Genomic DNA, 13,135 nt, shown 5'->3' with positions numbered 1-13,135 from the left:
TTAGCGTCATTGAAGATTCAGGGCATGCTAATTCGCTCACGTTGCCACATAATGGTGCCAGATGTTTGACAGTGTGCTGTGCTCAGGAAGGGATGAAGGCTGAAGAGGCATGGTGGGGGGCTGCTATGGCTTATTACAATAAACCGTAACAGTACAATACTTGTGGAGAACAAACATCAAACATGAAAAACAAACATTTTGGTTAATATGGAGGACAATGTCGCTTAATGTCGTACAACGATGCATTTTCAAGATGGTGATCTACCTGTTTAACGACAGTATTTCTGGCCTTTCTCTTACTCTCTGGCATTGTTAATCTGCTTGCTTGTGAACACCCTGACATTGGTATGTAAACATGCTACCCATGGTATTTTACATCTTTCATAACCTTTGACATTATCATCACATGCCACGTCCTATTATTCTGGAGGCTTGTGTGGAGTGGGCCCAAGTTTTCACCAATTGGCTGACCAAGCCTGACGTTTGTGTGTCTACACGGAAATGCAGATGAACAATCCAGAACCTGATCAGACTGGGCAGCCATGGTAATGGAATTAACACCGATGAAGACGATGGAGCTTTGCCCATCTACCACAAAACTAGTCAACCCTCGACATGGCCTCTTAGTGATGGTTGTGCCCCCCAACGCGTCGGGGGCCAAATCTTCCCCATTCTTCCCTGCTGCCGGATTTGTCAGGCGACGCAGACCCGGTCAGAGTGCCGATCGGTCCCCATGGACCAGCCCTTTCCCGATTCTCTCTCTGTCTCTCTCTCTCTCTCTCTGTTTCTCTCTCTCTCTCTCTCTCTCTCTGTCTCTGTCTCTCTCTCTCTCTCTCTCTCTCTCTCTCTCTCTCTCTCTCTCTCTGTCTCTCTCTCTGTCTCTATCTCTTTATATCTCTGTCTCTCTCTGTCTCTCTCTCTCTCTGTCTCTCTCTGTCTCTCTCTCTGTCTCTCTCTCTGTCTCTCTTTCTCTCTCTGTCTCTCTCTGTCTCTCTCTGTCTCTCTCTCTCTCTCTCTCTCTCTGTCTCTCTCCCTCTCTCTCTCCAGACTTCGTGGAGGCGGGCAGTACACATTCCTGGATGTGGGGGATGTCTGGGTCGCTCCTGGAAGATTAATTGGCTGTCTCCGTGCCATGGGCTTGTTCGAGAGAACTGTCCGGGGCTGTACAACAACAACAACAACAACAACAACAACAACAACCCTTGACATGGAAACAAAAACGAGAAAATAACTTGTATGTCCGAACTGAGATTTGTGATCCTCTTGTTTTCATTTCTTTCACTTTTCCCAACTTATAATCCAATGATTTGATTCTTGCCAATAGTATCAGGAGTTGGTTTGGCATAACTTGGGCACGTGTGCTGCTGTAACGCAAACCATACAGACGTCACGTCTTAATCGCTAGCATTTTAGCGAAACCGTCGGGCTCTCAACCTCTCTTGAATGGACACCTGCTCACGATGTCACCTCCTGTGAGCTGCTGATTGTTTCTTACTGTGTGACTATTACACATGCGTGTGATTTTGCTCTGGCGTCAGTTGTGCACCTGCGCTCGCTACCTCCGGGTTACGTGTCGATTGTGAACGCAGCCTCCAGGTATCAGGTCGGTCACACCCTCCCAGAGGTCTTGACGTTATGGCTTAACGAAGCTATAGCACCTGCTTTTCCTCAGATGGGTTTATTCGTACGTCTCGAGTCTTCACTTTCACTGCGGTTCCCCTTACCTGGACTGTAACGCTCACTGACATAATCCCTATAATCTGAATCCAAAGTATTGTGTTGTTGATTACTTTTACCCTGAATAATTTAAAATAAGAGGATGTTAAAAAAGCACATGCTACATGAAAGTCACAATTGGCCAATTAACATGCTTTATGGAATTCAAACAAGTTTTCACAGCATCATGAAACAGTTGTTCAAACCAGAGCTAATTGCCAAGCTCATTTTCATGGGCAGGGCAATGTGTTTTTGAGTAATCCGTTATTCAGATCAGGAGTTGAGCCAGCTGTTCAGTCTGTATTTCATTGGTTCTCTACGACTGCTATATGTACCGCACTACTATTAATACTAAGAGTACTGCCACCTTATTGTGGGGTCGGCAAGAATTTTTTTTAGGGCCAAGTCTTTTCCAAAACTGCTGGCCAGGTCTGTCATTCGCTCGGAGGTGATTGGGGCAGGAATCTGTAAGTTGTTCACAGTCGAAGATAACTCGTACTCAAGGTGAAAGACACCATGGGATTTTCACGAACTAACTCCTGTAAATGGGATGCCCAGCGTAACATCCATCCACGGGATGCCAAACTTTGTGATGCAACATCCGAAAGTTGTTGGTCGGGACTCGAACTCTGCGTCTCCAGGGATGAAGTTGCCACTGTTAAATAGATGGCTGAACTGAATGACCAGTACCATGGATATAATCCAAACCCCCACTTACCTGTGCACAAAATATCAATGAGTCTTCTCTCTTCTTGTTCGAAAAATTATTTTTCTTTCTCTTATTTCTTCTTCTTGAATTTGTTCACTTTTGATTGAACTGTATGTTTTTCTTTCCTGAAAACCCTTGTAGTGTTCATCTTGTTTATCCTGTGTACCCCGCCCCAGCCTTTTCCCTTCCACAGATCTCCTGATGCCCCTGTTCTCTACTGTTGTGCTTTCCTCTCTCCCCCTCTTCTCTCCCGCTCCCTTTATTATATGTTCTATGTGTTAGCTCTTACCCGAGCCTCGACCTAGTATACAAAAAGTGAATCTTTTTAGTTCAATGAAAGCTTTTCTTCCAAGAAGCCAGTCAGGTTTTGTGCCTTCCATTTGAAAGTTGCACATTTTGCATTGTGCGAACTACCAGTATTTTGCGAATTTTACCTGCATTTGTGGCTTTTTGCCTTGTATAATGATCGAACACATTTGTCTGAAATGTCTTACAACCGACGTGTCTCTCCTTCATCTTCTGTAGGGTCGATGTGTTCGTGAAAATTGCAAGTACCTGCACCCTCCACCTCACCTGAAGACCCAGCTTGAGATCAATGGCAGAAACAATCTGATCCAGCAGAAGCTGCTCTGCTTGCAGTTAAACCCCTTCTCTGGGCATCCTGTTGTGCCAGGACAGCAGTTCCAACAAATGGTTTGTTATAACCCTCATAAGCAAGCTTTCTCATACCATTGCATCTCATTTACTGCACGGGGTGTTCAAGCCAATTATTAATTAAATACGACACTTTCTCAACTATAGACTGTTATTGTTCTTCGATTTACACATTGTGGTCTTGCTTAACTGAAGGTAACACACACCCAGGGACTATTGTGAACCTTGCATGGTCTGTTTTTTACACCTCCTTGTTGTACTTACACCGTTGCCTATTAATGCTAAACAAAATCACTTGCTGCCAACCGCAAAATACAGACTTGGCATTTAATATGGAATATTTTTTTTTCTTGACTTGGGTTTACTTTCTGAACTCGGTATATCAATCTGGTGAGTTTCTTTTACGCTTCGGTGATTTCTTTGTTAAAAGAACCATGTCACTGATTGTCTGTCGCAGCAAGAAGTCATTAACAGGATTATATCACAGGTGGCATGACAAAATGTACGGACAGGTACATTTGACGATTGGCTTCACAATCGGGTATATAAGGGTTGTTGCGTTCTGTATTAGTGGAAAACAACTGCTGCACGTCTACAAAAGTTATTGCCGCTTCCCCTGGAGATGGTTCGTCAACTCGACAATGCTGTTTGTCATTTTGTGGTGGCTTTACGAAATTCCGGCATGAAACAGCGTGCTATTGCTCGGCAGTATGGCATCACTCAAGGTCAGTTGTCAAAGATCCTGAAACGAAATGCTCAGAGGGGTGTCCCTACTCCAATACCGAGGTCAGGACGTCCCCGCAGAACCACAAGGAGGGATGATCGCCAGCTGCACCGGTTAGTCCGCAATGGCCGTACCAAGTCAGCTAATCGGCTTAGGGCTGAGTGGCAGCAACTGACAAATGTGCCTGTATCCAGAAGGCTAGTCAACCAACGACTGGTTTAAGCAGGCTTTCGTGCCAGGCGTCCCCTGAGAAAGCCACGTCTGACCAGACAACACCGCCAGCACCGATTGCAGTGGGCCAGAGAGCACCGTCAATGGCAGTCAGGACACTGGAATCACGTGATCTTCAGTGACAAGTCTAGATTTCTGGTCTATCGTCAATATGGCCGCGTCCGAGTGCGCAGACAAGTGCATGAAGCCTACAACAAAGATTGTATAGTGCCAAGAGTCCAAGCTGGAGGTGGTGGGGTGACCGTTTGGGCTGCTTTTCATGCAGGGGGCAAAACTGACCTGGTTGTTCTGAATGGAAACCTGAACCAGTTCAAGCACAGGGCCATTCTGGAAGAAACATTGCTTCCATTTGTTCGTGCAGCCTTTCGAGGAAACTTTGTCTTCCAAGATGACAATGCACGGCCTCATCGTGCTCGCATGATCCAACACTTTCTTGCTGATCATGGTGTAGAGCATATGGAGTGGCCTGCCATGTCCCCGGATATGAATCCGATAGAGAACTTGTGGGCAGAATTAACGCGTCAAATCAACAACTTGAGCCAGCAGCCTGCCTCTGTGCGTGAATTGCAGCAGGCTATTGTCACTGCATGGCAAGCGATTCCTGTCCAAACCTTGGCAAATCTCATGAACAGCATGCCTCAACGTGTACGTGCTCTCCTCAATGCTCGTGGGGGTTACACGAAGTACTGAACTGTAATTTTACTGTCCGTAATCTCAGTCGTAATTTAACTTTTGTTTTTGTTTAAAAAATTTTTTGCCTAATGTGCAAAATAAAGAGATACTTCTGGAAAACGTACAGAAGTTTAACACAGTACTGTCCGTGAATTGAGTTCGATATCAGTTTACATCACTTTCAAGGATCAATTTGTTTGCTTCGAAATGTCAAATGTGGTTTTTGTTTATTTTAAAGGTCACATTAACAAAATCTAGAATAATTTCAACATAATTCCAATTAACTTTTGGTTCTAAGTCATCTTGAAAAGTAAGTTCACCCCCACAAAAAAAAATTCCATATTAAATGCCAAGTCTGTATATGGGTTTCTGTAAGATTAATAACTGTATAGTAATAATGGGACTGTGTGGATGATCTGTTACCAATTACTTCATTTGGATTCATTACTATTGAATTGAAAGTGGTAAAGGTATTAAGATACCGCATTGTTCACTATTAGGAGACGTCTTTAGATTTTAGATGGAATGAAGACGTCCCCGTCCCCATTACAGCTACGAGTAACATATGTATGGATATTGGGGTATTAACCTAGTATGGTATTCATATAGTATGGTATTTAAATAGAATGGCATTTATGTAGTATGGTATGTACATAGTACAGTATTTACATAGTGTGATATTTACATAATATGGTATTTACATCGTACAGTATTTATATTAGTAGTACAAGCACAGGGTAAAATGGGTAATGAACGTAGAGCAGCAACGAAGGCTGGAAAGGGTGGAAATGCGAATGGTTCGATGGATAAGCGGAGTATCGTTGAGAGAGAGGAAGACAAATGATGAATTGCGAAAGATGATGGGAATATTGCCTGTGATTGATGCTGTGAAGAGGAACAGGTTGAGATGGTTTGGTCATGTGTTGAGGAAGGATGAAAGTGACTGGTTGAGAAGAGTGATGGAAATTAATGTAGAAGGAAGTAGAGGACGGGGAAGACCGAGAAAGACTTGGCTAAAGATGGTGGAAGAAGAAATGCGGGCAAGGGGGTTAACAAGGAGAGATGCAGAAAATAGGGCAAAATGGAGAAGATTGTCATGGGGACCGCAAGGCTAACCCCCGCTCTAGCAGGGAAAATGGCCTTAAAATGCATGTTGTTGTTGTTGTTGTTGTTGGTATATACATAGTAGTGTGGTATTTATATAGTACGGTATTTACATAGGATGGTATTTACATAGTGTGGTATTTGCCTTGTATGGTATTTACATTGCATGGTATTTACATAGTGTGTTATTTATGCAATACAGTATTTACATATTATGGTATTTACATGGTGTAGCATTTATATAGTACCGTATTTATGTAGTACGGTATTTATATAGTTTGGTATTTATGTAGTGTGGTATTTACATAATATGGCATTTATATCGTGTGGTATTTATGTGGTGTGTTATTTACATAGTAATGTATTTCCTTCATATGGTATTTATGTAGTATTGTGTTTACATCGAGTGGCAACTACATACTATGTGATTTCCATAATATGGTATTTACTTTGTGTGGTATTTGCAGAGTGTGATATATACATATTATGGTATTTATGTAGTGTGGTATTTACAGAGTATTGTATTTACATAGTATGGTATTTACCTAGTTCTCTATTTATATAGTACAGTATTTACATAGTTCGGAATTTACACAGTATGGTATTTACATCGTACAGTAATTAGTAATTATATAGTGTGCTATTTACATAGTATGGTATTTACATCTTGCAGTATTAACATAGTATGGTATTTACATGGTATGCCATTTATATAGTATGGTATTTACCATATTGCAGTACTTACACAGTATGGTATTTACATAGTATGGTATTTGCCTTGCACAGTATCTACATAGTGTCCTATATACAACAAACAAACAACAGACATTTTAAGGCCATTTTCCCTGCCAGAGCGGGGGTTAGCCTTGCGGGCCCCATGACAATCTTCTCCATTTCACCCTATTTTCTGCATCTCTCCTTGTTAACCCCCCTGTCCGCATTTCTTCTTCCACCACCTTTAGCCAAGTCTTTCTCGGTCTTCCCCGTCCTCTACTTCCTTCTACATTCATTTCCATCACTCTTCTCAACCAGTCACTTTCATCGTTCCTCAACACATGACCAAACCACCTCAACCTGTTACTCTTCACAGCATCCATCACAGGCTCGATTCTATTCCCATCATCTTTCGCAATTCATCATTTGTCTTCCTTTCTCTCAACGATACTCCGCACATCCACCAACCTATTTCCATTTCCACCCTTTCCAGCCTTCGTTGCTGCTCTACGTTCATTACTCATGTCTCGCTCCCATAAATTATAACACTTCTCACACATGCAGCATACACCTTTCCCTTCAGCTTCAACGACACTCCCCTCCTCGTCAGTATGCCACTCGGTTCCCGAAACTTCTTCCATGCACATCTCACTCCAGCAACCGTTGCCGAGTCTGATCCACCTTCTCCATTCAGCATGTCTCCTAGGTAGCAAAATGTTTTCACACCTTCCACCTTCATGCCGTCTCCAAGATCCAACTCAACATTTCCTCCATCTGCAGCTCCCTCTGTGCACACCTTACACTTGAATGTAGCTGCCACACTGGTTAATGAGCCTCTCAGACAACTACATTTTTGATGAACCCACTCAGCGCACATTGTACATTGAATGGAGTTCACTCCGACACCCTTCCTGCACACAGCACACGGCCACTTCCCAGTTCGTTCCACCTCACCACATCACTTTCCCACTTTCCCACTTTCCCACTTTTCCCACTTTTCCCTCACCTTCGTCATTCCGATATTCACCTTCAGACCTTTTGCCTCCATACATTCCTTCCACTTGTTCATCTTCTCCTTCAGTCCATCCATACTCTCCCCAATCAACACCAGATCATCTGTATACAATAACTCCCATGGTAAACCCTCCTTTACGTTCCGAGCCACCACCTCAATCGCAGCTACAAATAGTAGTGGACTTAGTAAAGACCCCTGATGCACTCTCACCTTCACTTCAAACTCACCACTGTTCCCGTCCTTCGTCCTTACAGCTGTGCACGCTCTCGTACATTGCCATCACCACTCTGATCAACCATTCCTCCACTCCTAACTTCCTCAATGCCCATGTCACTACTTCACGTGGAACCCTATCGAAAGCTTTCTCCGATCAACAAACCCAAGAAACAACTTCTTCCTCTTCTCCATGTACTACTGCTGCAACTGCCTAACAATAAAAAGCACGTCTATCATTCCTCTTCCTGGCATAAATCCAAACTGCATTTCGTTGATCTTCACCTTCTTCCTTATCCTCCTCTCCAACACCCTTTCCAATACCTTCATTCCATGCTCCAATAACTTTATCGCTCGATACGAGCCACAGTCCAGAGGATCACCTTTCCCCTTGTATAGAGAGACGAGGGTACTCAGTTCCCAGTCCACTGGAATGTGGCCTTTTTTCACCACCAGATTACAGATCTCTGTCATTCTCTTCACACCTCAACTTCCTGCTGCCTTCAACATATCTCGCACAACTCCCCTTGGCCCTCCCGCTTTTCTACTCTTCATTGCTTTTATCGCTTCCTCAACTTCCCTCTCAGTTGTCTTCTCTGCCAGTCCCAAAACTGCGTTACTCTCTATGTTGCCATCCCATGCATTCTCTGCATTCAACAGCATTTCCATATATCTCTTCCATCTTCCTTTAATTCCATCTGGGTCCACAACAATTTGTCCCACTTCATCCTTCAAGCAACTCACCCCCATCACATCACACCTCTCTTTCGCTATCTGCTTTGCAATCCTGAATACCGCTCTCTGACCCTCTTCCGAATCCAAGCGTTCTCCGAACATTTTCCTCCATGCCTCCTGCGCCTTTGCTACCTCTTTCTTTGCAGCCTCTTGGCTGCCTTATAACTTTCATGCTCTGCCTTTTCTGCACCCATACCCTTCGCCTTCTGCCACTCCTTGAACTTCTTCCTCTTCTCATCAATCCTCTTTCCAACTTCATCATCCCACCACCATGTTTCCGAGTGCCTCGATGGTCCTTTAGTCCATCCACATACCTCACCAATGGCTCCCAACAGACTATCTTTCATTGGCATCCAACCACTTTAAAGCTCAACCACATCAGCCTCGACCATACTCAGACTCTCTTTTCATGCCTCCCTCACTGTCACCTCTTTCAACCTCCACACCTTCATTCTTGGTTGGTACTTCACCCGCCGAGCTCTCCTCGCACCTTTCACCCTTATGTCGCAGACAACCAAGTGGTGCTGTGAAACAGCCTCCTCCCCCGGAATCACCTTTGTGTCCCGGAGGTGCCCCCAATCTCGCCTACACACCATCACGTCGTCAACGGTTGTCGTCGACCCACCTGAAGTGTATGTAACAAGCTTATCAAGCTTATCAAGCTTATCAAGCTCTTTCTGGAACTGAGTATTACAAATCAACAAACCAGCTCCATCAGCAAACTCCAAAATCCTTTCACCTTCTCCATTTTTTTTTTTTTTTTAATTTTTTTTTGTATACAAGATCGAGGCTCGTGAAAGAGCTAACATTAATCACACAAAAAGACAAACCGACACACAAAACACAAAAAACAAGGGGAGCGGCAGACAAGATGGGGAGAGAGGGGGAAGGACACAAAAGAGAGGGGGAAGAGGGGGAAGGACACAAACACAACATTTGAGAACAGGGACATCGGGAGGACTTGGGGGGAGGTGGGAGAGGAATAAAACATATGAACACTGCAAGGACTCTGGGGTGAATTACCGGGGGTAGAAAAGATCAAGGTAGAGATTATACATTTCTAACCGCGTGATCGCGAACGAAGAACGAACGAACAAAAAGAACAACAAATAAACGAATAAGACCTGGGAAGGAAATTTAGGTCTCACACCATATCCGTAACCCCCATGAACTCCCTCAAAACCGTCCATACTCCTCCCACATGTCCATTTAGGTCTCCTCCTACCACAACAACTTCCTCATCTTTCACGTTTTCCATCAGTTTCTCTATCGCACACCAGAACTTGTCGTTCTCTTCATCGCTCCGACCAACCTGCGGAGCATATCCCGAGATGACCTTCACCAAGAGCTTTCCAATCATCATTTTCACCATCATCAACCGTTCACTCACTCTAGTCGCACTCACAACACTGTCTACAAACTCCTCAGAAAACAGGACACCAACACCATTCACGCCTTCTCGGCACCCTTGCCACACAAACTTGTATTTCTGTCCCTGCCTACCCTTCACCATTCTCACACCACTTCCCTTCCCTCTCGTCTCCTGCACACAACATATGTCCACTCTTCTTCTGACCAATACTTCCACCACTTCTCCTGATCTTTCTGTCATTGTCCCGACATTCCATGTCCCAAACGTCAGAAACCAATCTCCACGTGGGGAATCAGACGTTTCGTCATCATCAATGGAGTGATTTCCACCCTTGCTTCGAATGGGTTCCCCACCTTGATTTTTGACGAGAGGGGGTGAGGACCCCCAAGGGGCACTTTGGGCTGTACCCTGCCCATATGTAATTGTAATTGTCATGGTTCCCTTTTTGGGGCAATGTTTTATGGCTGGATGCCCTTCCTGACGCCAACCCTGACGCCAAACATGTCCTATTTACATCGTATGATAGTTACAGCTTGCAGTATTTGCATAGTCAGGTATTAACATTGTGTGTTATTTACATCGTGTCGTATTTATGCAGGATGGTATTTACGTAGAATGTATCTACATCGTATGGTATTTACCTATTGGTGTATTTACATAGTGTGGTGTGTATGTAGTGCAATATTTACATACGATGGTATTTACACTGTGAGGTATTTGCATCGTGCCGTATTCACAAGAGTCTGGTATTTCCATGGAGTGGTATTTTCATAGCGCGGCATGTTTATTATGTGGTGTGTTTATAGTGGTATGTTTATAGTGATGTATGTTTTTAGTGTGGTATATTTATCATGTGGTGTGTTTATAGTGTGGTATGTTTATAGTGTAGTATGTTTATAGTGTAGTATATTTATAGTGTGGTGTGTTTATCATGTAGTATGTTTATGGTGTGGTATGTTTATAGTGTAATATGTTTTTAGTGTGGTATATTTATCATGTGGTGTGTTTATAGTGTGGTATGTTTATTGTGTGGTATATTTGTAGTGTAGTATGTTTATAGTGTAGTATGTTTATAGTGTGGTGTGTTTATAGTGTAGTATGTTTATGGTGTGGTATGTTTATAGTGTAATATGTTTATAGTGTAGTATGTTTAATGTTTATCATGTGGTATGTTTATAGTGTAGTATGTTTATGGGGTGGTATGTCTATAGTGTAGTATGTTTGTAGTGTAATATGTTTATGGTGTAGTATGTTTATAGTGTAGTATGTTTACGGTGTGGTATGTTTATAGTGTGGTATGTATGTAGTGTAGTATGTTTATCGTGTGGTATGTTTATAGTGTGGTATCTTTATAGTGTGGTATGTTTATAGTGTGGTATGTTTATAGTGTGGTATGTTTATAGTGTAGTATGTTTATAGTGGAGTATGTTTATAGTGTAGTATGTTTATAGTGCAGTATGTTTATAGTGTAGTATGTTTATAGTGTAGTATATTTATAGTGTAGTATGTTTATAGTGTAGTATATTTATAGTGTGGTATGTTTATAGTGTAGTATATTTATAGTGTAGTATATTTATAGTGTGGTATGTTTATCGTGTGGTATGTTTATAGTGTGGTATGTATGTAGTGTAGTATGTTTATCGTGTGGTATGTTTATAGTGTGGTATGTTTATAGTGTGGTATGTTTATAGTGTGGTATGTTTATAGTGTGGTATGTTTATAGTGTGGTATGTTTATAGTGTAGTATGTTTATAGTGTAGTATGTTTATAGTGTAGTATATTTATAGTGTAGTATGTTTATCGTGTGGTATGTTTATAGTGTGGTATGTTTATAGTGTGGTATGTTTATAGTGTGGTATGTTTATCGTGTGGTATGTTTATAGTGCAGTATGTTTATAGTGTAGTATGTTTATAGTGTAGTATATTTATAGTGTAGTATGTTTATAGTGTAGTATATTTATAGTGTGGTATGTTTATAGTGTAGTATATTTATAGTGTAGTATATTTATAGTGTGGTATGTTTATCGTGTGGTATGTTTATAGTGTGGTATGTATGTAGTGTAGTATGTTTATCATGTGGTATGTTTATAGTGTGGTATGTTTATAGTGTGGTATGTTTATAGTGTGGTATGTTTATAGTGTGGTATGTTTATAGTGTAGTATGTTTATAGTGTAGTATGTTTATAGTGTAGTATGTTTATAGTGTAGTATGTTTATCGTGTGGTATGTTTATAGTGTGGTATGTTTATAGTGTGGTATGTTTATAGTGTGGTATGTTTATCGTGTGGTATGTTTATAGTGTGGTATGTTTATAGTGTAGTATGTTTATAGTGTAGTATATTTATAGTGTAGTATGTTTGTAGTGTAGTATGTTTATCATGTGGTATGTTTATCGTGTGGTATGTTTATGGTGTGGTATGTTTATAGTGTAGTATATTTATAGTATGGTATGTTTATAGTGTAGTATGTTTGTAGTGTAGTATGTTTATTGTGTGGTATGTTTATATTGTAGTATGTTTATCGTGTGGTATGTTTATAGTGTAGTATATTTATAGTGTAGTATGTTTGTAGTGTAGTATGTTTGTAGTGTAGTATATTTATAGTGTGGTATGTTTATAGTATAGTATATTTATAGTGTAGTATGTTTGTCGTGTAGTATGTTTATTGTGTGGTATGTTTATAGTGTGGTATGTTTATAGTGTGGTATGTTTATCGTGTGGTATGTTTATAGTGTGGTATGTTTATAGTGTGGTATGTTTATCGTGTCGTATGTTTATCGTGTGGTATGTTTATAATGTAGTATGTTTGTAGTGTAGTATGTTTATCGTGTGGTATGTTTATAGTGTAGTATGTTTATCATGTGGTATGTTTATCGTGTAGTATGTTTATAGTGTAGTATATTTATAGTGTAGTATGTTTATCATGTGGTATGTTTATAGTGTAGTATGTTTATAGTGTAGTATATTTATAGTGTGGTATGTTTGTAGTGTAGTATGTTTGTAGTGTGGTGTGTTTATAGTGTGGTGTGTTTATCGTGTAGTATGTTTGTAGTGTAGTATGTTTATAGTGTGGTGTGTTTATGTTGTGGTGTGTTTATAGTGTAGTATGTTTATAGTGTAGTATGTTTATAGTGTGGTGTGTTTATAGTGTAGTTTGTTTATAGTGTAGTATGTTTATCGTGTGGTATGTTTATAGTGTAGTATGTTTATAGTGTAGTATGTTTATCGTGTAGTATGTTTATCATGTGGTATGTTTATAGTGTAGTATATTTATAGT

General features: G+C 41.2%; 1 protein-coding gene across 17 annotated transcripts in view; it reads left to right on the top strand.

Annotated features, from left to right (window-relative positions):
- Nucleotides 1–13,135, top strand: part of LOC137438987 (muscleblind-like protein 3) — a 139,323-nt gene that overhangs the window by 56,761 nt on the left and 69,427 nt on the right. For 5 of the 17 annotated variants that reach the window (XM_078767590.1, XM_078767586.1, XM_078767587.1 and 2 more), the window contains exon 2: nucleotides 2,951–3,118. In XM_078767590.1, the coding sequence (XP_078623716.1) occupies nucleotides 3,116–3,118 (3 nt within the window). In that variant the 5' untranslated portion in view covers nucleotides 2,951–3,115. Of the gene's footprint in view, nucleotides 1–1,393; nucleotides 1,473–1,514; nucleotides 1,685–2,950; nucleotides 3,119–13,135 lie in introns of those variants that run through there. The other 12 variants (XM_078767580.1, XM_078767582.1, XM_078767579.1 and 9 more) reach the window with 9 other exon arrangements.

This window comes from Myxine glutinosa, chromosome 13, assembly GCF_964187855.1.
Source record: "Myxine glutinosa chromosome 13, kmMyxGlut1.1, whole genome shotgun sequence".
Lineage (NCBI taxonomy): Eukaryota > Metazoa > Chordata > Myxini > Myxiniformes > Myxinidae > Myxine > Myxine glutinosa.
The sequence above is the reverse complement of the archived record's forward strand: the minus strand, read 5'-3'. Positions and strand labels throughout refer to the sequence as shown.